At 35.9% G+C, this 25,966-nt stretch overlaps 3 protein-coding genes across 3 annotated transcripts; 1 reads left to right on the top strand and 2 right to left on the bottom strand.

The window, feature by feature from the left end:
* Positions 1-1,845: 1,845 nt before the first annotated feature.
* Positions 1,846-2,520, bottom strand: LOC148930734 (F-box/kelch-repeat protein At3g23880-like). The gene has a single exon (XM_089066594.1). It carries the CDS (start codon positions 2,518-2,520, stop codon positions 1,846-1,848), a length of 675 nt encoding a protein of 224 aa, XP_088922720.1.
* A 4,555-nt stretch (positions 2,521-7,075) lies between these two features.
* On the bottom strand, positions 7,076-8,215 carry LOC148930733 (F-box protein At3g07870-like). The gene has a single exon (XM_089066593.1). The coding sequence runs from the start codon at positions 8,213-8,215 to the stop codon at positions 7,076-7,078; it is 1,140 nt and encodes a 379-aa protein (XP_088922719.1).
* An 8,950-nt stretch (positions 8,216-17,165) lies between these two features.
* Positions 17,166-21,107, top strand: LOC148930732 (protein ACCELERATED CELL DEATH 6-like). The gene is made up of 4 exons (XM_089067849.1): positions 17,166-17,655; positions 18,788-19,510; positions 19,603-20,135; positions 20,268-21,107. Exons 3-4 carry the CDS (start codon positions 19,647-19,649, stop codon positions 20,850-20,852), a joined length of 1,074 nt encoding a protein of 357 aa, XP_088923975.1. The 5' UTR covers positions 17,166-17,655; positions 18,788-19,510; positions 19,603-19,646; the 3' UTR covers positions 20,853-21,107.
* Positions 21,108-25,966: the final 4,859 nt, after the last annotated feature.

The raw sequence follows: 25,966 nt of genomic DNA, 5'->3' as shown, positions 1-25,966 counted from the left end.
AGTCCATTTGAACGGGCAGCATGGCCCAACTCCGCTGCTTGGTATCCAAAGCCCAATCGAATGATGTGGCAAGATGTATTTTTGGATAGTCCTAGTGTTAGTCTATTGACTAGGGCGTGCTATTGTGGATGCTCTAAATGGCTTTTTGATTTTCTTTAATGTAGTCTACTTTAATAGATACCCTCTCAATTTTTTAGAAAAAATAAATTTTTTACATGTTTAATAGGAGTAGTTTCTTATTAAGATCCAAAATAGTTTCACAAAAATTGACTAATATGCTAAAATATGATTTTGATGTGTGTGCCTTTTGGAAATAATTTGGCTAGAAAGCCCATCTAATTAGATACTTTCTTTTAGATGCTTTCTTCTTCATATTTGAGTGATGTGACATGATTTTAAGAGGTACTCTAACTATCTCATAAATAAAAAAAAATATGCACTTTTGATTGACTATGAATTTTAGTTCACAGTTGATAAAATAAAAGAGATATAAAAAGAAAAAATAATTAAGTTCGTTGGACATATTTGCCTCGTATCTCGGGCCATTCATTCATGCTTCATCAAGGTTTCATCTTCTTCTCCCTCACTCATTTTTATCATTTCAGTAATTTTATAAACAAATTTAGCATCAACCCTTTTGTCTCTTGTACGCATCACAACCTTTGAATTTTTTTATATTTCGAATAAAAAAGAAGAAAAATAAATAGTGGCAACATTTTATTTCATCACTATGGTTATAATAGAGAACTATACTGCATTCTCTATTATGTAGGAAGTTTTCATTTACAAAACGATGAAATACAATCATATTTTCTCTCAAGGAAACAATCATATTTTCTCTCAAGGAATGTTCGATAGTGTTGTTTATTTTTATCTTGGTTGACCAATTTCTGACTCGAATTTAGTTGCTTTTTCTTTTACCAAAAGTTTGGCCTATGAACATGTATCTCTGTTTGTCTATACGGTTTCAAAATCACATTTATTTCACAACTATTCATCCTGCCCCATGTGACGAATTTAATTCATACTCCATCTGTCCCATTAGAAATGAAGTATTTTCTTTTTTGGTTTGTCCCATTAAAAATGAAAAATACTCTCTACTTTTTTTTCTCTCTTACTTTCCTCTCTCTTCGTTAACTTACAAAACAACACTACACAAAATCTCGTGCCGAAAAGCAAATGTTGCATATTTGATGGGACGGAGGGAGCATTATATTTATATCTCACTCAATGACGAATTTAAGGGGTGTATAAATATGGAGTATTTGTTTTCATAAGAAATCGTACATAAAATTATACAGGAGCAAGATTATAGACAATAGACCACAGCAGTTCATATTTGGTACATCCACATAAAATGACAGGATTAATAACAGAACAAGATAAGATCAAACCCAAACACCATAGAATAAGAAAACATTAAACACAAACAAGAACTCATAACAATGAAATCTAAGCTGTGTTGACACAACATGACAACAACGAAAATTATAAGTAGGTTAATATCAACTAGAACGAGGTTATAGAGTTACATAGAGTCAAAAAGCACACACCTTTGAGACAAACACGACCAGCTAACGACAAAACACAAATGTAGACTAACATTGTGAACTAGAATGAGATCACATTCTCAATTCCAAAACTCTTTAGCGAGAGAAGGGCTGGAGTAAAAATCATGGCACAAGTAAGGTGATTCCCTACACAGATATCCTCGATCGTACGGTGTTGTTCTGCAGCCATACCAAGTGACCCAATCGTACCGAGTTGTTCATTAATCATACCGAGTTGTTGAAAAGTATCTGTCTTGCTGGAGTAGTACATGAGACGCATCTTTCTCTTGATACGTTACTTCGGCACCATCAACATCAAAACGTTACCATCATTGAAAACTTTGATAGGATAAACCGACTCCAATCCACAGCGAAAACTAACATCAAAATTAAAACCATTACTACTCAACCTGTACTCTATGGTCCACGACTCCTCGACTCCGTATTCCTTCATCGACCAGATGACAATTTCATTGCCCCACACGTAAGAAACACACAGACAGTCGCTCAAAACAGTCAACTCCATGACTAGATGCCCGTCTACAGCGAAGACAGGAGGAGCAGAGAAGATGCTAAAACATTCTGTTTCAACGTCAAAACCACATATCGACAAATGTCGAGTGGAATCATACACGGTCCAATGGAGGTTTTCGTTACACACAATCCGTCCATCAAAATTGAATACGAAACCAGAGGCAGCGCCGGCTTCAAGGGCTCTCCATGTTCCCGTTCCGAGGGTGTATACATGATTAGCAGAGCCGTCGCGATTGTTACAGACGACCTTATAATGCCCGCTAATTTTACTCACACCAAATCCAAAAGTCAGCATAAAAATAGAGGAAGTGGATTGTTTGAGGCAGCAGAGCATGATGTATTCACGAGTGAGAGGATTCCATATAAAAAGAGGGGTGTCAGGATGCTCATACTTTGAGTATAGAAGAAACAATCCATTAGCTGCGATACCTACCATTGATGATTTTCCAAGGGGGATATCGAAATTAGCGAGGCGATTGTAGTGAAGTTCATGGAAATTTTGATTTTGATTTTGAAATTGGGGATCCACTGATTGAAGAAGAAATGGTAGCCGCGGCAGAGCTGCGTCTGTTTTGTGAATTAGGACTTAGGGTGTCTCTGGTGGCGCTCCTCCCACTAGGACCTCCACTAGTCCTTCCCACAAAAACTGTCTGCTACGTCAGCACTAGCCCTTCCCATTTCACTGCCACATCACTAGCCCTTCCCACTGCACTAGCCCCTCCCACTAGGACTTCCACTAGTCCTTCCCACAATTATTCAATTTACGGACTAAAATTTTACGGAATCATTAATACGTCGAAACGAAATACGGGAAAATTTGAAAACTTCATTAAAAAATTACATTAAAAAAATTACATAATTTAAAGAAAAACACAGTTTAAAAATAAAATTACATAATACCCTCGGCTCTCACTCCTCCTCCTCGTCCTCGTCCCCATCGCACGTGCCGCTGCCGCCTCCGACGTCCCCGCCCCCGATCTCGACGCCATAATCATCAATGGGTGGCAGCCTTAAATCGCGCCGACATTGGTCAACCACCACCTTGCGCAGCCTTTTCAACACTGGATCCTGCGTGTTATACCACTTCATAGTGCTCTGCATCAGGGTCTTCGTTTGCTGCGCGCGGGCGAGGACGCCGTCCTCTGGGCCTCCTGGGGCCTCCGAGTCGACCTCGTAGGACCCGCTGCCGCTGCCGCTTCCCCTCGTCATCCGCTGCGCAGCCTGTTGCCCCATCAGGCGCCGACGACGGCGAGAGTCTGTTCATGGTAGCGGGGCCTCTTCCTCGGCTTCGGGGAGCTCGTGCGAACCAGCACTGCTGCTGTACTCACCGGAAGAGTTGATCTTCGTCCGCTTCCAGCCCGATTCGACACCAATCGCAAACTTTTGCGAATCCTTGACCACGAGAAAGGCCTCCCACTGGTCAAACTCTTTGATGTTCAAATCTCGGTTGGGGTACTGGGCCAAGGTTTGTCTCTTCACATCATCCTCAGACATGCCGCTGGTTACCATGCGCATGTTGTTTTGGTAGAGGGCAGCAAAACAACTGAGCTGGCCTCAACCGAAGCCACTGTTTCCGGCATTGCTCGGGTATGCGAGGCTTCGCCCCAGGCGGTTTGACATTGCGGTAGGCGGCACTAATGCGATGCCACATTCGGTCAACATACTGGTTCGCCCCGACATAGGGATCCTCTACAACACCGATCCATGCCTTCGCAAGCGCGGCATTTTCCCACACGGACCAGATCGTCCTCCTCTCAGTCTCATCCCCGCCCTCCTCTTCCTCTGCCCCCGTGTGCGAGGAAGAGCTCGGGACTTTGCCCTTGCCCTTGCCCTACCCCCGCCTCTGGCCTTACCTTGCCTTTGCTCCTGCCCCTTGCAGCTGGCTCCGCCTCATCGGGAGTCTCACGGATCGGCGATAGCCCCAGATCCTCAAAAGAGAAAGTCTCGATGCCGGCGTACTGAGTCTCCGGAACAGTACTAGGGGAATCATCGGCCAACAAATCTATATATGGCTGATACACAGATTCCCTAGGCGTCCTCGGGCTCCGCCTCTCCATCGACCCACCCACTGACATCATCCCTCCCACCCCCGCCATATTTTGCGGCATACCGCCCATCCCTGCTGCCCCTGGCATCGTCCCACCCATCCCCGACATATTTGTCGGCATACCCGCTGCCCCTGGCATCATCTGACCCATCTGACTCATCCAAGTGTACATAGTGTAGAACATTTGGGGAGTCATCGGCGGCATACCGCCCATCCCCGCCATCCCCGCCATCTAGGGATTCATCCTCGCCGTCCCCGCGGCAAAATTTCTCTCCGATCCGATGGGAATCGAGGGTGTGTTTCCTCCGCTCGTGATGGGGGAGTTTCTATTGTACTCCATTGTAGTAGAAATGAAATTTGTAGATTTAGAGAGAGAAACTTGTCAATACAAGTGGTTTGAATGAAATGAAGTTGGGGGAGCCCTATTTATAGAGTTTTTTTTTTTTTTTTAAAAAAAATTAAAAATGTCGGACGTCCGACCTTCGCCATAGTGGCGGACGTCCGGTCGGACGTCGACGCGAGGGGCGAGCCCATCGCAGGGGCACTCGGGACGGGCGTGGGCGGACGTCCCGCTCACTACGGCGGACGTCCGGTCGCCCGTCGCCGACGGGCGAATGGGAAGGGCGACGGTGGAGACACCCTTAGGGCTTCTTCTCTTCACTCTTTATTCAATTCATATTTTAAAATTTGGAGCCCCATATTTTAAAATCAATGTTTTTAAAAATTGGGCCAATGAGTGAACCGACAAAGTTACCGGTTTAAGGTTTAATTGGTCTAACCGGGTGAACCACTGGTCGAACGATTTTACTGTGACAAATTATATAATATATAATATATAAAAATGAATGATAAAATAAACTCTATATATAACAAAATACATTAAATATATAAGTATAAAAAATATTGAACATTAGTAAATAATAAAATTTATTTAATTTTTTATCAATAAATATAATTAAATATAGAAATTACAAGTTATTGTGGATAAAAATTTAATATTTTAGATATAAAAATAGATAATTCATATTAATTCAAAAAAAAATTTATGGCAAAATAGGTATCAATTAAAACGACATCATTTTATGTTATTACTCCTTCCGTCCCGCTTAAGATGACACGTTTCCTTTTTAGTTTGTCCCAACTAAGATGACACATTTCCTTTTTTGGTAACTTTCTCTCTCCAATTAATACACTCAACCACTTTTCTCACTCCTATTAAAATATTCATCTTTCTTTACCCCTCTACTTTATACTTACACTCACCTTCTCTCTCTCCAATTAAACACTTTAACCAATAACTCCTAAAACCACGTGCCGGCTAAGCAATGTGTCATCTTAGCCGGGACGGAGGGAGAACTATTTAATTCAAAACGTTAAAAAAAATTAAACTCCACGTCATCATCTATCGTGGATCTCTGTTGTCGAGGAAACACAGCAAGGACTATGATACCATGAAACGGCGACGTTTTTTATTCAATTACTCATTTTTTCAATTAAGCTTATTCATGATGCGGTAATCTCATGAATTAATTTTACTAGTATAGCTAACATTCTCTATTCCAAAACTCGCGAGGGAGAGAAAACTTGAGGTATGAAGGACTGAATCAGCATTGCCGAACATTTTGATCCCCAAAATAGTTCTCGTGTTGCTAGAATAGTAAAAGAGGGAGAACTCACCCCAAAATCAGATTGGTCGAACTAATTCATAAAACTCACCCCTATAATGCTCATTTTTGCTAATCACATATTCTTTTGTTCCATGATTTCTCGTCTCCATTTTCCTTCATCGACCAGATAGCAATCTCATCTTCGGATGAGTTATCACACGCGCGGAGGCCCTCCCCCAAAGCAAACACGTCTATCAGGACAAAATAATAGCTAAATTTCTTTTCAGCATCATAATACGAACTCGCTAAATTTCTTTTCATCATCAAACTAATAGGAGAAAAATAAATACTCCGTATATAAATTAAATTAACACAAAAAAGTTTAATAAATTCTAAAGTCTTTGAAATAAAGATCGAAACAATTTAAAAATAAAAATATAAAAACCTCTTAAATCAAAGTGTATTAGTATAAAGGCTTATGAAACAAAAAACTGTAAAAGGACATAAGTACATGAATTGATACAAGGACACAGTGAAACAAAAATTTGTAGAATGACCAATGAAACAAAATTTATTAGTCCAAGGACTTCTAGATGTGTTTTGTCATTTATTGATAACATCCCATGATATATATACTAGCCCGACATGATCAAAACACAACATTAAAGTCAAATCCTCATAGAGATCAAGATTGGGAAGTCCATAATCTCGTAAAATTATTTTCACTAGTATGTAGATTACTTTCATTAAATTTATTTCTTGTTGATTTACTTTCCTAATTTTGAATTCGTACAGTAGTACATTAAACAATTCATCTTTATGAAGATAAATAGATTGGATTCCACAAATTGTATTGACATTAAATTGTACGGTTATTAAGAGAGTAGACTATGAATAAGAATTAGAAACATAATACTCCTACATCAATAGAATAGGCCTCAAGGTTCAAGAAGTAGAAGATGTAATTAATAACGTAAGTGAGATAGATAAAGTAAGTGGATCATCATGACAAACACCCTCCTACTAATTCTAAATGAAACATTTCATATTCAGCACATGACTTTATGTAATTTTGTTTTGTGAATTTAGTGTAAAGATAATAAAAGTAAGAGAAACAAGCAGATATATTAGTTTCCTTTTCAGGAAATGTTTCAATTAAAACGAGACATTCAAAAAAGCAAAATACGTCTCTTCGAATGGGACGGAAGAAGTAAAATACTACAAATAATGAGTTATATACTAGCTAGGCTCGCCATATAGTGCGTTCGATGCCGACACCATAAGGCCAAACCCGAAAAACCTTGTATGCGAACATGACCAGATGACAACATTATGATTTAGAATGACTTCACATTCTCGAATCCAAAACTCTTTAGTGATAAAAGGCTAGGAGTGAAAATCATTGCAAAAGTAGGGTAACACCATGCATCTGGATAATTAAACATACCTACTTGTTGAGTAGTTTTTGTCTTGTTGGAATAGTAGATGAGCCAATGTTGCCACATCTTCAGCAGCATCAAAATGTCGCCATCTTTAAAAACTTTGATAGGATAAACCCAAGCTCTATCCATATCAAAACCAATTGTACTTAACTTGTACTCTATAGTCCAAGATTTCTCAACTTGGTACTCTTTCATCAGCCACATGACAATTTCATAGCCCCATGTGTAACAAAAACACAGACAGTCCTTCAAAACAGTGAACTTGGCAATTCTATATGTAGGAAGAGCGGGAGGAGGAGAGAAGATGCTAAAACATTCAGTTTCAATATGAAAACCACAAATCCGAAAGTAGGGTTTAACCGGACTAGATAGCGTCCAATGGAGGTTGCTATTACATTCAACTTGTTCATTATAAGAATATCTAAAACCAGAAGCAGCGCCGGTTTCAACGTGCCTCCACGTTCCTGTTCCAAGGGTGTATACTTGAAAAGTGTGGAATGTATAGGCCCGACCAATACAAACCACCTTATATTGTCCACTTGTTTTGCTTACACAGAAATTAAAAGTAAACCAATATTTAAGTGAGGTGTGTGCCTCAGGACCCTCAGGACGGGAGAGCACGATATATTTGCGAGTGAGCGGATTGCATATGTAAACCGGAGTTTCATGATCATGTGGGCTTGGGTATAGAAGAAGCAATCCATTAGCAGCGGTACATTCCATTGGTTTGCTTCCGTGAGGGATATCGAAACCTGTGAGCGGAATGTAGTGAAGATCGTGGCTCTCCAAATCGGCTTCGTCTTTGTCTTCAAGTTCGAAAATCGTGCACCGAGTTGGGTTCGTCTTCTCTGTGCACGTGTTCAAGCAAACTAGGGCGGGTGCGGGTGGGATTTTTAGTTCGAAATCGTCGGAATCGAGCAGATCGAGCCATGATTTGCAAACGCATTTACTTATTGCAATGCTTCGGAGAGGGAGTCGGGAGAAGATGTCGGTTGTTAACTCTGATTGCAGAATTTGGACGAAATCACGCCCCATTGATAGAGAACTCTAACACACGTAGAAGAAGCGGCAGAGCAGTGTTTATTATGTGAACAAGAATTAGGGCTTTAATAAAAGAGGTCTATTTGGCTTTTATAAAATTGCAAAAATATAAAAGATAAGCTAAAAAAAAATCTAAAATTGATAATGCCGAACCTAAAAATTAAACTAAAAATACGCAAAACATAAAAGTGATTTTGTAGCTAGATATATTTCCTCCGTAGGGAAATAACTACTAATTTACAGTACTAACAAATAACTTTCAATTTTGTGTATTAAAATTATTAACATAATTTTATCAGTACAATATGTAAATTTAAATATCAACACAAGAAGATTGATAAATTTATGTCTTTGTGTTGATATTTTTAACATACTACTTTCGTCCTTAGATAAGCAAGTCGTATTCCTTTTAGGGATATTCCACTATAAGTGAGTCATTTTCCTTTTTAGCAAAAAAGTTCTCTCTCACTTTATTCTCGACGTACTTTATTCTCTTTTCAGTACTCTACATTTCTCTCTCATACTTTACTCTCTCAACTTTAGCTCTTTAAATATCAATATTTTAAATCTCGTGCCCAAAAGAAATGTTTCGCTTATCTTGGAGCTGAGGGTGTATAAAATTGAAATTAGTTATTACTATCACATTCCTTCCTTTCATACCATTGCTTTTTAAATCATTCCTTTTAGTAGATCTTCCATTTAGTGTACTTGGCCTGCTTTCATTTAGCAGATTGAGCCAATGGTTTGCAAAATTATTTTCACAAGCATACATGTAGAATATCTCAGGATTACTTCTCATATTTGAAGATTTATTTCTTGTTTTTAAGTTGATTTACTTTCCTAATTTTGAATTCGTATAGTAGTCCATTAAATAATTCCTCTTTATGAAGATAAATAGATTGAATTCCATAAAATGTATTGACATTAATTGCACGGGTATTTTGAGATACTCCTACATCAATAGAATAGGCCTCAAGGTTCAAGAAGTAGAAGAGATAATTAATAATGTAAGAGATAGATAAAGTAAGTGGATCATGGTGACATAAACCCTCCATCTAACTCTAAGTGAAACATTTCCTATTCGGCACGTGATTGTATGTAATTTTGTTTCGTGAGTTTAGTGTTAATATAATAAAGTAAGAAAAAAAAAAGTAGAGATAATAATGTTTCCTTCTTAGGAAATGTGTATGAGACATTCAAAAAAGCAAAATGTATCACTTCGAGTGGAACGGAAGAAATAAAATATAAATAAGTTATAGACTAGCGAGGCTCACCATATAGTGTGTCTGGGGCCGACACGATAAGGCCAAACCCGAAAAACCACACAGTAGAAAAACCTTGTACGCGAACACGAACAGATGACAATATTATAATTTAAAATGAGAACACATTCTCAAATCCAAAACTCTTTAGTGATAAAAGGCTAGGAGTGAAAATCATTGCAAAGATAAGGTAATACCACACATCTGCATCATTAAACATACCTACTTGTCGAGTAATTTTTGTCTTGTTGGAATAATAGAAGAGCCACCGATGTTGCCAACTTTTCATCAGCATCAAAATGTCGCCATCTTTAAAAACTTTGATAGGATAAACCCAAGCTCTATCCCTACCAAAATTAATTGTAGTACTCAACTTGTACTCTATAGTCCAAGATTCCTCAACTTAGTATTCTTTCATCAGCCACATGACAATTTCATAGCCCCGTATGTAACAAAAACACAGACAACCCTTAAAAACATTGAACTTCACAACTTCATCTATACAAAGATTGGGAGGAGGAGAGAAGATGCTAAAACATTCAGTGTCAATATCAAAACCACAAATCTGAAAGTGGTGTTTACCCGAACCATACAGTGTCGTCCAATGGAGGTTGTTATTACATTCAACCTGCAGATTAGAAGAATATCTGAAGCTGGAAGCAGCGCCGGTTTCAACGTGCCTCCATATTCCTGTTCCAAGGGTGTATACTTGAAAAGATTGGACTGTACAGGTCCTACCAATACAGACCACCTTATACTGTCCACTTATTTTGCTCACGCAAAAATCAAAACTAAACCAATATTTAAGTATGGTGTCTCCGTAAGGACGGGGGAGCACGATGTATTTGCGAGTGAGTGGATTGCATATGTAAACCCGAGCTTTATAATCACTTGGGCTTGGGTATAGAAGAAGCAATCCATTAGCAGCCGTACATCCTATTGGTCTGCTTCTGTGAGGGGTATCGAAATTTGTGAGCGGAACGTAGTGAAGATCGTGGCTCTCCAAATCGGCTTCGTCTTTGTCTCCAAGTTCGAAAATTGTGCACCGAGTTGGGTTCGCCTTCACCGTCTTCATGCAAACAAGGACGGGTGGGGGTTTTACTTTTAGTTTGAAATCACCGGAATCAAGCAGATCGAGCCATGATTTGCAAACGCATTTGCTGATTGCAACGCTTCGGAGAGGGAGCCGTGAGAGGATGTCGGTCGTTAATTCTGATGGAAGAATTTGGAAGAAATCACGCCCCATTAATAGAGAAGCGGCAGAGCAGCGTTTTGTCTGTGAATAAGAATTAGGGCTTTAATAAAAGAGACTATTTCCAAAAATATAAAAGAGAAGCTAAATTAAAAATCTAAAATTGATTACACGAAACCTAAAAATTAAACTGAAAAAACGCAAAACATAAAATTTATATGAAATTTATTAAATATTTTAAAATTACATTTTATTGAATTTTGAAAAAAATACATAATTAAAATCCTAAAATTACATTTTATTAGAAAAATAATTTGGCTCTATTCCACTATTCCACTATTCCACCTCCTCCAGTGGCAATGGCGAAGCGTGTGAATGCTGAGCTGGGGAACGCTATTAAAAAATTGGAACATTGTTTCTTCTTGCAACACAAGGAAAAAGTGTCAATCTAAATTAGTTGAATGAATCTCAATTTCCAAAGATACAATCATGTTTTCTTTTATGGTTACTTCAGTAGTCACGACTATTCTTATCATCTCTTGATCGATTGCCTATTTTGTTTCTTGAAATTCTGTTTATTCTTATATTTTTCAGTTTAAATTCAAGGGACATATATTGTGCTTCACCGAGTTTCATCTTCTTCTTTCATGCCAAACGAACGAGAAGTAGAAAGCTTATCGAAGCAGAACAAGAATCTGGTCGAATAGGCATAAACGGCATATAGGTCGGAATCAAGCATGAAGTCACCCAAACCAGGAGTAAGCTCATACTCCCACCATTGCAGAGTAGATCAAGTATTTATGTTTCAATTATTCCCCTTATTTCTAAAGTTTCCTATTTATCTTCTCTATGTTTATTTTCTGTATTCCCAATATTTTCTATTGTATCTTCTCCAATATAAATCATTTTAATGCAACATACTTTGCTATCTTTGTTTATTTTGAAATATTATTTAATTTTAGACAATGTACTGAAGTGTTTGTAAATTTTGATAATATTACTTTCTAAATATGTTGTACTACTAGTAAATTTAATTGTAAAATTTATCACTCCATTTACCATAAAAAAATGATATTCTATATAATATAAATTGTCAAATAAATCACGAAAGAAGATCAAATTCTGGTCCGTTTCACACTTTTAGAAAACTTAATTCTAGCGAAACAAATTTTTAAACAAATTTAGGAAGAGTAATACATGTTTATATGAATGATGCTATGTATTTCACCGAAAAAAGATAGATGTGATACTTGTGAAAATAGCAAACTCCATGATTTATAATTCTAGTTGGCTTAGCTTGGATATACAACTGTTTGGGAAATCGCAGCATAAGCAAATTAAATAAATTCACAAAAGAATCTATTTAAGAGATTATGTGGATCGATTCAATTTCATGCTTGAACATGTAGAGACATATTATTACGCAATTAATCACATAATTTATAATTAAATTATGATGTTGAATACTTACAATTGTGATTCTCCAATTAATCGAAGTGGCTCGCTACTTCTCCACGTGTAGATCTTGAAGCTTGAATATGATTGCAAGACCAAAGATCTTCTAACATATGACCTTTAACTCTATAGATCTAAATTCCTTGTGGGAGGAATTTCTTAGAAATTATAAGGATCGTGAAGGAAAAGACAAGAATGCCAAGAACACATAAAATGGAATTTTTGAATTCCCTATAGAGAGAGGGGGCCGAAAATTCCCAATGTGGAGGTAAAACACTTCTTCAATTAATTAGAATATTAAGCATTTGTATGTGTGTTGGTGTTGCTGATTTTGATTCTTGTGGTGTTTTGTAGGATTATTTGGTACGTAGATTTCAATTTCGATTGATTGAGATAATGGTGCTGGAAACATGATGTTCTTAGAATCTGTTTTGGAAAAGATCGAATCTTATTTATCATTTTTTAAAAATTGATTTGAATTTATTCCACTTATAATATGACTATTGAACCCTTCTTCATAAAGTTGACCTGATAGGTAACTTCTATAGGAAAGTGAAAAACATGATAGACAACTAATGAGTAATGTCATAATCCTACTCAATGGAGTAACTCTTCATAGAAAATTGTCTCTTCGTATACATTTCTAAATTCATCTATGTATGTGTATGAATTGTGGCATCGGTGGATCGCCAACATCATCGTGCATGTATTATATCGCAAAACATCATCAGAGGGTGTATTTAATTGGATGCGAACTCTAAATAACCTTATGTTTTTCCACATTGTTGTGAAACTTATTTTGTCACTCCAACTACTTTATTAATTACCCTCTCATATTTTGGACGACTACACTCTTAACAAAAGTTATTACTCCCTCGGTCCCACTTTAGGAGTCCCGGTTTACTACTTTTGAGTGTCCCACTTTAGGAGTCCCGGTTGAGATATTCCATTATTGTGGTAATAGGCCCCACATTCCACTCACCTTTTCCCACTCACATTTTATAATAAAACCAATATATAAAAGTAGGACCCACATTCCACTATCTTTCTTCACCAACTTTCCTTTATATTTCTTAATACCCGTGCCGAACTCAACCGGGACTCCTAAAGTGAGACGGAGGGAGTATTACAAGAGAGGATTTTATTTTATTTATCAAGCCAAAAATCAGTGAGAGAGTCTGATAAGGGAAGGACCCTTATCAAGTGAAGAAGCTAAAGAAAGTCGCAGAGAACTTTGCTATGTCGATAGGATTCTAAGATAAAAGATAAATAATTATGATTTCATTGATTGAATAATGAGAATAACAATAGCCCTATTTATAATAGGGATACTAAGTTAATGAGCAAGACAAAAGATATGAAAAAGATATGCAATCCCTAAATATCTAACTAAATAATGCAACCAAATAATAATACGAGATATGAAAAAGATATGGAATAATAAACGTACCAGAGTCAATTTCTTTATGTTAATTTATTCTGATTACAAGTTTATTAGTTTTCTATAACTGTTAGACAAAATAAGATCGAGAATAGAAACTGACTAATAGGCTAAAATTGGATGTTTATATGTGGGCTTTTAGAATTAAATAGTGTAACACCCGTGCTATGCACGGATCATTAATTTGTATATTTATCTAAATTTTAAAAAATTAAGCAATACCTACATGCTATAAAGAAATTAATACAAATAAATATGTATGCAATAATTTAATCTAATACTACAAAATAATAGTAATAAATTTAAGAAATTCATATGGAATATAATACACAAATATTGTGTATAAGTAATAAACCTAAAATTAAATTAAATTAAATTTTTGTATATTAATTACAGAAATAAGAATTTAAATTTCATAAATTCATATATTCATAAATTATAGTTTAATTCATTTATCACTCTACTTAATAATGTACACATACTTATCAGTGCACAAAGGTTATCAGAATGATAATTCTAATCACTGGTTAGGCAATGTCCTAATCCATTCGTGTAATAAAAATTTGAGATTTTATTCTCTTTCTTATGTTACATATTTATAATTCTATTTTTCATTATATAATTTATTCTTAATTGATTTCTCATTAGTCACCTATATAAATAGGTCATTCTATATTTATTTTGCATTAACTAATTTTCTTAATTTTTCTATATTGCTCCAACATTATTTTGATATACTATTTCGTATGTTAAAGTTAGATATCCATATAATATGTACTCTATTTTTAGTACAAGTCACATAGAAATACATTGAATAAGATAATCAGTAAATAATATAATTCTATTTATTTATGTATTTTATGTGCTTTTAATATATAGTACGGAGTAATATTTAAAAGTAATATTACCTTTTATTACATATAATTCCCTATTTTTTTTCAAAATATTATAAATGGAAACCCAAATCCATATGCTAAAACTCAAAACCTGAATCTATATAGAAAATTATGGAAACCCAAAACTCTAAGACCTAAAACCTTCTACAATAATTTCTTAGCATTAAATAATTAATTAGCCAAATACATTTATATTACAAATATAAATTGAATTATATAAATTGAGCTAATTTATATTGAAACCCATTAATTGAATTAAGTTAACTAACAAATTGACCTATTTCTATTTAGTAGAGTCATCGAGGTTAAATAAATGATATACAACTTCCTCTTCTTCACGCTTAATAGCACCTCCATCTTCTGCCTCACGGTTAATCTTCTGCAATGTTCAAACCAAACATGAAATAGTCTAAATTAGATTATGTCAGGATTCACAAGTAATAGATGGTTATATTAGATTTTCAAACATATAAAGTATTGATAAGAAACGGAAACACAATAAGATATGAGCACCATTTCGACATCATGGACCATGAATCCTATTTGTGTTGTTATCGCATGTACTACTAACCTTGCAAGACGGTGCCATTTAATGCTCATTTTTCAATATCGTCGACATGGAGTGCATGCTTATTTGCATTAAGCCTTGCACATTAAAAGGACAACAAAACAAAATTTAGATAATAGAAAAGATAACACCCTCAAAAAATACGGAGACTGCTGCCACACAAAACTTCCTCCTTTCATTGCTCTCTCTTTTATTCCAGTGTCATATCAATTGTATTCGTAGCATAATCCCTAAGCTCTAAAAGAAGACATAAAAGTGAATAAACCTAATTAGAAACATAAACAATTAAGAAAAGAACAAAAGAGAGAAAACTTGAAAGAAAATTATCATAAAAATGGAGGTTGAAAATGAGGACTCGATATTTAAATATATATATGAAGCAAAACAGTGAAATAATTGGGCATTATTAGCATTTACTAATATTAAATTTAATTGCGCAACGGCATCACATTGATTTAATCATTAATATGCAAATTATATTTGCAAAAAAGACGTGCACGATAGATTCAATTAAGTTTGGAAATTTGTAACGTTCAAGGGCGCTAAAATTGGTGTATAACAATATTTTTTGTGTGTCACCATTTTTCATCAATCATGTAAGTATATTTAATTGATAAATCTTGCTACCCACGTGTTTAATCTATATGATTTTTCAGTTATTCAATTACAAAAATCTATAGTACTCTTTTTTATAAATTAATTAGGATAATATTTCAAAAGTTTTCATTTACTCCACTTACAATAAGATTAAAAAATATTGTAATTTCCTAAGTTTAAAACTATTTTATTCCATATTATACATTACAAATTGGAATAAAGTTTAATATAATTTCAAAGGCTGATAGTCATGTGTGTATTTAATACATTATACTAATGAAAATTAATTTTTTATTTGAATGTTCTAAATGCGTGAGTGCGGAAATTAATACTACTGCATAATACATGGAGTATTCATAAACGGATGATTGGGAAAATTAATGCACATAGTGGATTACAGGACATATGAAACTGCCGTATGTGATTTTAAAGTTGTATCTAAAATTAAATTTTGATTAATTGCAATGACACCCAAAATTAATAAATATTTAAAATTGTGCCCAAAACTCGGCTTTTATATTAGTATAGGTATAGATTGGGCTACAAAATATTTACAACGAATTAGATAATAGGCCCTTGCTCGGCCTTAAATGGGCCGCCGATCGGGCCCTATAGATTACAATTATTCAGAAATGATTCGTCCTGCACTCTAACTTATAATAGTGAAACTAGATTTGATTTGTAATTTCTAAATTCTAAATGAATGCAAAAGTTCAAATAGCTCCTTCCCTTTTCTTTTTCTTGTCTTTTTTTTATTGGACAATGTGAGTTCATTTCATCTTTATATCCGACAATGGGTCAAAATGAGTTATTCTTCTCAATAAAAAAAAAAGGTATTCAAAACAGTGCAAGGGCTACACTCTGACTCATATAATAATAATAGTGACTCAACATTCCAAATCATACACACTTCTCCGGTCAAAGTTAAATGTTCCATGCATATATTTCTTTTTGGTTACGTCCGCTATTAAATATTTTATTTTGTTTTTACATTTTTACAGATCATTCAATTTATATTTTATTATAAATTTAATATCGAAAATTATTAACATGCAATTTTAATAAGAAATTGGTAAAATAAAAGATAGAATAAAAAAAAATTAGGAATGCAAGAGTAATAATTTGAGGGAAACTTTTGAGTTTTGAAATGAGTTCTTTATCTACCATTTCAGTCATTTTCATACGTTTCTGCATCACTATTTTTCATGAGCGTTCTACAATGACAACATAAGAGATTTTATAAATACAAAAAGCGACGACAATAAAAGAAGGAAAAGAAAAATATTATGCCCTTTTAAGACTGAGGGGTAAAAAAAAAGGGGGAAATGACTTCAAATGATATCTTTTGCAATTTACGTAGACATGATGCAGGTTTTTCAAATTTAGGAAAATAAAAGGTTCAAACGCCATGACCAATTCTAAAGTTTTAACGAGAGTTTCTTGGAAATTTTGGTTCTTATATATTTGAAGCAAGCACAAGCTTTTCAGTCCATCCACTTTCAGTATTATTATAAACAAATTTAGCAACACTCCTTTTTTCTCTTATAAGCTGCATGGCCTTTAAATTAATGTTTATTTCAAATAAACATTAATTTTCAAAGATACAATCATGCTTCTTTATAAACCCGAAAATTATGTCACGATGAAATTCAATCATCTTTTCTTTTATGGTTAGTTCAGGAGTCATGACTATTCTTATCTCTTGATCATTCTTATCTCTTGATCGGTTGTCTATTTTGTTACTTGAAATTCTGTTTACTCTTATATTTCTCAGTCCAGTCCTTGCACTTTAAATATATTCTGCTTCATCGATCGAGTTTCATCTTCTTCTTTCATGCGAAACGAAAAAGAAGTGCAAAAGATGAAAAGCTTGTCGAAGCAGAACGAGAATCTGGTCGACGAGGAGGAATCTTCAGATAAAATCGAAGCAGAGGTTGAACATGAATGACATAGGTCGGATTCAAGCATGAACTCACCCGAACCAGGAGTAAGCTCATACTCCCTCCATCGCAAAATTGAACAGGTATTTCTGTTTCAAATTATTCCCTTTTATTTCTAAAGTTTCCAATATTACTCATTTTTATGTAATTTACTTTGCTATCTTTGATTATTTTGGAATATTTATTTATTTTTAGGCAATGTACTTTGCTATCTTTTATTATTTTGAAATATATATATAATTGAATGAAGTATATTTTTGTAAATGTTGATAATATTACTTTCTGAATATGTTGTACTATTAGTAAATTTAATTGTAAAATTTGTCACTCCATTTACCATAAAAGTGATACTCCGTATAATATAAATTGTCAAATAAATCATGAAAAAAGAACAAATTTTGGTCCGTTTCACAGTTTTAGAAAACTTAATTCTGGCGAAACAAATTATTAAACTAGGTTAGGAATGTTAACTCCTATTCCCCTTAGGCCATCTCCAACCATTTACGCAAAACTCAAACTCATTTTTGAGTATATGTCACACCAAAAAGTAGTTTTACTACAACCATTTACACCATCTTTAAATTTACACCATTTTTGAGTATTTCTTTAACAAAATTTTGGAGTAAACACCATATTTGGTGTTATTCCATTAAAAAACCCAAAAATGGGTTTGAGTTTGGTGTATGGTTGGATAAATTATCTACACCAAAAATGAGTTTTGGTGTACAGTTGGAGATGGTCTTAGGGTGACACTCCCTTCGTCCCGCTTTAGCAGTCCCAGTTACTTTTGAGCACTCGTTTTGTAAATAAATAGTTGAAGTAGAGAAATGGTAAAGTAAGAGATAGAATAATGCAGAGAAGAGTGTTTATATGAATGATGATTTAATTAAAATTGGTTGCTACATTTTCTTGTATTTCACCGAAAAGAGATAGATGTGATAATTGTGAAAATAGCAAACACTGTAATTTATAATTCTAGTTGGCTTAGCTTGGATATAAAAATTAGTTTTTATTATAATCTACACATGGGTTGATATACTCATGTCATTATGTTGTGATATTTTTAATACACATAGTTGAGATAGTTATTAGGATGTGTTGATATACTTATGCCATTATATTGATATTTTTGATACACAGAAGTTGAGATATTTTTTTATCACATCCCTATATTTCATAATTTTGACTTGGGATTTTTTGCATTTCTTGGAATAGGCTCTCAATGTACCCCAAAGCGTGATGTCTGATGATTTGAAGATGATGACCCAGAACCGGAGAAAGATAAAATCCTTATTTAATCGAAGAAAGATAAAATCTTTGGTTAATCGATGCTGTAAAGAAGATGAGCTTATGACTGCAAAGATGGACAAGGAATCTGAGTTATATGTAGCAACCATAAGTGGTGATCTCCACCAGTTCAAAACAATTTTCAATACAGATCCTGAATGTGATATTTTATCTTGGTTGAGCCCCTATTCAAAACACATTTCTTCATGTTGCAGCCAAACATAGAAACCTAGATATAGTGAAATTCATAGCCAATGTGAAACCATCTCTCATCTTTGCCAAGAATTTCAACGGAGAGACTGTTGCATCTCGCAGCAAAAGGTGGAGATGAAGCTATTGTAAGAGCCCTTGTGGGAGATGTCTCTCGTAACGACACAGAGAAGCGTAATCTACTGATAGCAGAGGATGGTATGGGAAACACAGCCTTGCATCAAGATCAAAAATCAATTGCTAGTTTTTTGATCCAGCAAGAGCCTGAGCTATCATATCACCTAAACAAGCATGGAGAATCTGCCATTTATTTGGCGGCTAAAGCTGGTCTTGTGGAATGCGTCTCTTCTATTCTTGCTTAGTGCACGGATGAGAGCCGCCTAAATCTGCTTTTCGAGAATAAATCACCCTTTCAAGAAGCAATTGAGAGGGAGGAAATAGGTATGCAATAATTGGCATATGTTCAGATCAGTTTTGGCCTTTATTCACTGGAAAATGGTAACACTCATTGTGTTTTTTTTTTCATGCATCAGTTGTTTTAGAAGCCATAATCAAGGCGGGGCCAAAATTAATCCTAATGAGCGACAGTAATGGAAGAAAACCGCTTCATTTTGCTGCATATTTGGGTAACCTAGAAGCAACACATTACCTGCTACAAAAATGTAAGAGCAATGCAACTAGAAGAGACAAAAGAGGTGAACTGCCTATTCATTTGGCAGCACTTGAAGGCCATGTTGACGTCATTCTCGCTTTGCTTCAGTATCCCACCCAAGCTGAGGAGCTGCTTGACATGTCTGGTTGTAATATTTTACATATTGCTGCTCGGAGTGGAAGATATAATGTGTTCCATTATGTTCTCAACAATCCAAATCTCGACTCCCTCGTAAACATGAAGGATAAATCCGGAGACACGCCCCTGCATATTGCCACCAGGAATGATCATGCTAAGATAGTCAGTGCCTTAACCTGGGACCAGAGGGTCGAAACTAAGGCGGTTAACAACAAGGAAATGACAGCTCTTGATGTTTTTTATGAAAAAAGGAAACATAAACTATCTTTTGCAAAGGTATGTATGTACAGTTAGTTAACTATCTTACAATGTGTTTTCATTGATGGAAAACAAAGGAATACATATATTTCCCCATCTTTTTGCAAAGAATACAATCCTAATATATTGATATCTCTGTGTGGGTTTCAGCATTTGACTTTGGCTGCTCTACATGCTGCATCTGTTCCTCAAAATTCAGATTCAGATAGAAAGGTGAATGTCAACTTGAATGTCTTTAAGGAAAGAGTAAACACTTTCCTGGTTATGGCAACTCTGGTCGCCACAGTAACTTTTGCAGCTGGCTACATTAGCTCTGAAACTAGCAATGAATTGGGCATGGCAGCGATGTGGAAAGACACGGTATTCCACGTTTTTGTTTTCTGCGACACTATAGCCATGTATACTTCAATCCTTGCTGTCACAACTCTCATCTGGGCCCAGTTAGGTGATATTACCTTAGTTTTCTCTGCCCTCTACATTGCGGTACCGTTGCTTGGTGTTGCTCTGATCATGATGTCTATGGCTTTCACAGCTGGAGTTACCATAGTTCTTAGCAAACTCAGATGGCTCCAAATCACTGTGCTTGCCATGAGTACATCTTTCATTGCCCTATTGCTTCTCCTCCTGATTCTTTTGTGCGCACCACTCGGTGCAAGGAGTCGGATACTACGGTATCTTTCTTACTACCCATTTTGCTTGCTCGTATTAGTTACTAGCACAAAGCCGAATCACTGAAGGCTGAGGCACCACCTATTCCACATTGTGGCTCTGTATCATAGTATCTAGTTATTTATGTTTGGTATGCACTTTTAATTATTCCAGATTGTGGCACTATGTCGTATCTAGTTAATTGTGTTGGTATGTACTTTAATCTACTAATAGGGAGGTAATGACACTTCTTGTATTAGAAAATACATTACTGTCTTACTATTATCTAGCTGTATGTCGTATTTATATGTGTTATTAGAATATTAAGCATTGCACGTGTGATGTATTGCTGGTTTTTATTCTTGTGGTCTTTTGTAGGATTGTTTGGTATGAGGATTTCACTTTGTTTGATTTGAAATAATGGTGTTGGAAACTTTATGTTCTTAGAAGCTGTTTTTGGATGAGTTTGATTTGACTAGTTTTCAATTTTTTTTAAAAAAAATTATCGGCTTTTATTCCACTTACAAAATGACTATTGATCCCTTGTTCATAAGGTTGACCTGATAGGTATCTTCTATAGGAAACTGAAAAAGATGTTAGATAACTAATGAGTAGTATCATAATCCTACTTAATAACTCTTTATAGAAAATTGTCTCTTCGTATACATTTCTAAATTCCTCTAGATATGTGTATTAATTGTGGCATCGATCGTGGATTGCCAACATCATCATGCATGTATTATATCGGCAAACATGATTATAGAAAATTAGAAGGAAACGACATAATTGATTGCGCATACGAAGAAGTTAATTGGTTCTAACCTGATTTCGCAACCAAACCCCTATGTCAAGGTGTGCCGTCTCAATTTTGAGGGTTGACATGTTTCTATGTGCGAAGTACAATCGCATAACTTCCTTCGAAAAAAATTCATTGAAGAACTTTGGTCACGTACCAACAGATTCCAACATTTAAGTTTAATGTAATTTTCGTTGTTGAATTAATGCCATTTTGGAGTTTTTGAATTACATACAAATAATGAAATTAAAAATATTATATAGTATGAATTTGGATAGTAATTTTAAAAGGATGAAATAAAATAATTAGGTTGTGTTATGATTTGAGGTTTGAAATACTATATATTAATTGTTAGAGTTGTGACTTGCACGAAATATTTCAGGATAACGTGACAAGATGAGGTGTTAGAGCAATCCTATAATATATTTTGAGGCTTGAGTTATAACATGTTTGGTAGGCATTATTAAATTAGTATAAGATAATTAATTAAAATAAGCTTTAAGATAAGGATCTTATCTCATTCTTTTGGGCTATTAGAGCATCCACAATGGATGCCCGATCCTACGCCCGATCGGGCGAGATCGCGCTCGGGCATGATCGGGCATCCATTGCAGGCGTCGATCGCGACCGATCTCTCGCCCGATCCATCGGGCTTGAAATCGGTCGCTCATTGCAGGGGCGCGCCCGAGCCCGTGCCCGATGTTTTTCGTTTTTTTTAAAAATTTTAAATTATTTAAACCACTATAAATACTCCATTTTCTTCACTTTTCAAACACCAAACCTTTCACTTTCTCTTCTATATTCTCTCAATATCCACACTTTCAACAATGGATCTGAGTCAATACCCAAACCCCCATACTGTCGACGATATGCCCATGTTTGGAGAAGGTGGCGGTGGCCCGGCCACGAAGACTACCGGGTTGAGACACCCAGATCTGTAGGATCCACTTTCGTCTTCGACTCTGAGTTCGATCCGTTTTTCGGCACCAAGGAGTATCGGGTTGAGGAGATGGAGCCTAGTTGTGGGCAACCTCCTGCCCCTGCGCGGCCGCCGCCGAAGAAAGGGAAGAAGAAGATGGCGCGGAAAGAAAAGGCGCCATCGGTCCCAGTCCCACTCTCACCCAACGAGCCGAACGTGGAGTACGCAACAGGGCGTACTGACTACGAGTTGGATGAGTACCTGAAGGTGGCTCAGTGTTGGGTCGATGTATCGGAGGATTCGATATCCTCCAACAACCAGACTTCGGCCAGGATGTGGGATCGCATTGAGGAACGCTACAACGAGGTGAAACCGAGGTGGGGGTTCAAGCGGACCAAGGTTCAGCTGCGCAAGTGTTGGAATCGGATCAAGCTCCACGTCAACAACTTCTGCTATATCTACAACAGGAACAGGGACGGGAGCATGGAGGATGTCCTCAACAAGTCGTTGTCCGAGTACCAACGGTAGTTCGGGCAGTTCAAGCTGTACAATGTTTGGCTGATCTTGAAGGACAAGGCGAAGTTCAACGAAGGGATACCGGCTGGATCCTCGGTGAAGGTGCTGGCAGCGGAAGTGCATGCAAATAAATCAATCACATAATAATCAGATCTATTTAGCAGATTATTTAGACAAAACCTATTCGCGTAATTATCACATGTATCATGCTCATAACTTGAATTTAATCATGTTTTAAGAATATTGAAACCTAAAACATGTTTTTCTACGGAGCAGAAAAATACCTTATTAATTCTCCAAAGAATTGAAGATGGCTAGCTTCTTCTCCACGTGATGCTTTGAGTACTAAACCACAAATCTTCTCTCTGGTTCCCGAACTGTATCCCAATATCAGTGTGGGCTGATCTTACTAGAATACTAGGACTTAAATAAAGAAGACAGAAGAAATCCCTTTTGGAATAGGAGGGAATTTCGAAATTCTCCTCAGCTTAGGAGTGGAATTTTCGAAAAACAACAATAATGAGAATTTTGTTATTTCTGTCTCCTTTATTCTCCTATTTATATTAAGTTCCTTTTGGGCCCAGACAGGGATCTATGGAAGGCTTTGGATATGGGCTCATCCAATTTACTTTTTACTAATTAAATTGAACCCACAATTTAATATAAGTTATAATTGGAATATTACGAGCAGCCACTACAGAAGTAATATTGAACTCTCCCCATCCAAATCCGAAATTACAAGTAATCCGGGTTTCCGTTTAACTTTCATTTCCCGTGCTTAAGATTAAAATGTCCATTAATTAATTAATGTCTGCTATTGACTTAATTAATTAACTTCTTATTAATTCCAAGAGTGGACTTAGCATGAAACGCTTATTTATTATTCATAGAGTAATCACACTCCAACTAGCTAGGTTCCGAATAATAAAACCTCGTTTCGCGCTCCTCTTGAGGACATTATCAAGCGAGACTCAGCTCGCGCACGATTCAATATAATAGCAATCCTAGCACCGCTAGATATCGATCACCACTACCCAATATATCAGGATAATTGGGTTACGAAAAAACCCGCACCATTTGATAAGTCAAAGCAGTGCATGATCAATACCGTATGCTCAATGCTAACCTACATTGATTAAGAAATAAATATTTATCAAGACCTCGCCTTTCAGTAGATAGCCTAAGGCAAGTCTTGTTGTTAGATCCGTTCAGTGCTATACCACACCAATGTCACCTTATTTCAGTAAGGCTTAGAAATATGCGGACTGACATTGCAACCTTTCTCGATGGATAGTCAAATTCCATCTAGGTTGTGAAATTCATCTTTTTCTTTGTTTAGAACTGACCGTATTACCTTAAAGTGGACGACGCCCACAACCGGTCTACTAAAACAAAGACTTAGACTTTGTTAAGTTAACTTATACATTTAAACATGCACTAACATCCATTAAATGTAAAACATAACAACATTATGACAAAAATAATCTGTTTTATTTATTGGAAAATAAAATAAGAGTTTTACAGTATTCAATCACTCGAAACGTGATTTCTAGTATACAAACTCTAACACTCGGCTGCGAAGCGGACGAAGACCACCGCCACTGGCGGTTACACGAGCAGCGGCCCATCTCCTGTGGATCTGAACGCTGAGTCGGAAGAGAGTTCTGGCACGCCTACGTTTACTTTTAGACGTCCCATTGGTACCAAGGCTGCCAAAGCCCAGGCCAAAGGGAAGGCGAAGGCGAGCGCGTCTGGATCGGTGGCCCCCCGCAGGCTGCGCCTCCTCCATCTGCTCAGCTCATGGACAGGGCGATCGAGGAGCTCGGAGGTTATCACGAGGTGGTTGAGTATAGGTTTATACTTGACGCCCAAAACAGCCTTCGTCAAGAAACCGATCCGAAAGCCCGACAGAGGACTAAGAATATGATCAAGAATTTGGTCCAGATGTTGAATTTAGATGACTAGTTTGGTTTTTTCTTCTTTTTTTTAGTATTTTAATTTTAATGTAGTTTTTTTTAGCTAAGTATGATGTAGTTTCACTTTTCAATTAAGTAATGTTTTTTATTTTTTTTTATTTTTGCATTTGTGGTGTTTAAAATAATATATTTTGGTGTTTTAGTTTAATTAAAAAATAATGATTTAAAATTGAAATGAAAAGTGGATAAGAGATAGGGCATGCACTAGGGCTCCACCATTACAGAAAGATAGAGCATGCTGACGTGGCAACCACTAGGGCTCTCACTAGGGCTTCCACTAGGGCATCCATCGTGGATGCTCTTAAATAATTTACTCATTTGAACTAATTTGCTCTGGGTCTCAGCGGGCTAAGATGGACTTTAATGGCCTAACATAGACCTTATTTTATCTACCAAACAGCCAAATAATCCATATAAGTATATAAATCATATATCTTGATCTTATCTAAGCTATCAAACAAGCACAAAATTAAGGAAAGATAGATAAAATAAGTAAAACCAACAATGACATATGACATGAAATTAAAATAATGAACATGTTATATGCAAACCTGAGGAACCGTTTAATGTGACAGGACAGGATGGGAAATTATTATTCCCTCATTCCCTTTTTTTTTCTTGTCTTTTTTTATCCGACAACGGGTCATTTCAAAATTAAGGAAAGATAGATAAAATAAGTAAAACCAACAATGACATATGACATGAAATTAAAATAATGAACATGTTATATGCAAACCTGAGGAACCGTTTAATGTGACAGGACAGGATGGGAAATTATTATTCCCTCCTTCCCTTTTTTTTTCTTGTCTTTTTTTATCCGACAACGGGTCATTTCAAAATTAAGAAAAGATAGATAAAATAAGTAAAACCAACAATGACATATGACATGAAATTAAAATAATGAACATGTTATATGCAAACCTGAGGAACCGTTTAATGTGACAGGACAGGATGGGAAATAATTATTCCCTCCTTCCCTTTTTTTTTCTTGTCT

This window comes from Salvia hispanica, chromosome 3 (assembly GCF_029641045.1).
Source record: "Salvia hispanica isolate PSC_SH4W2 chromosome 3, Shi_PSC_v1, whole genome shotgun sequence".
NCBI lineage: Eukaryota > Viridiplantae > Streptophyta > Magnoliopsida > Lamiales > Lamiaceae > Salvia > Salvia hispanica.
The sequence above is the reverse complement of the archived record's forward strand: the minus strand, read 5'-3'. Positions and strand labels throughout refer to the sequence as shown.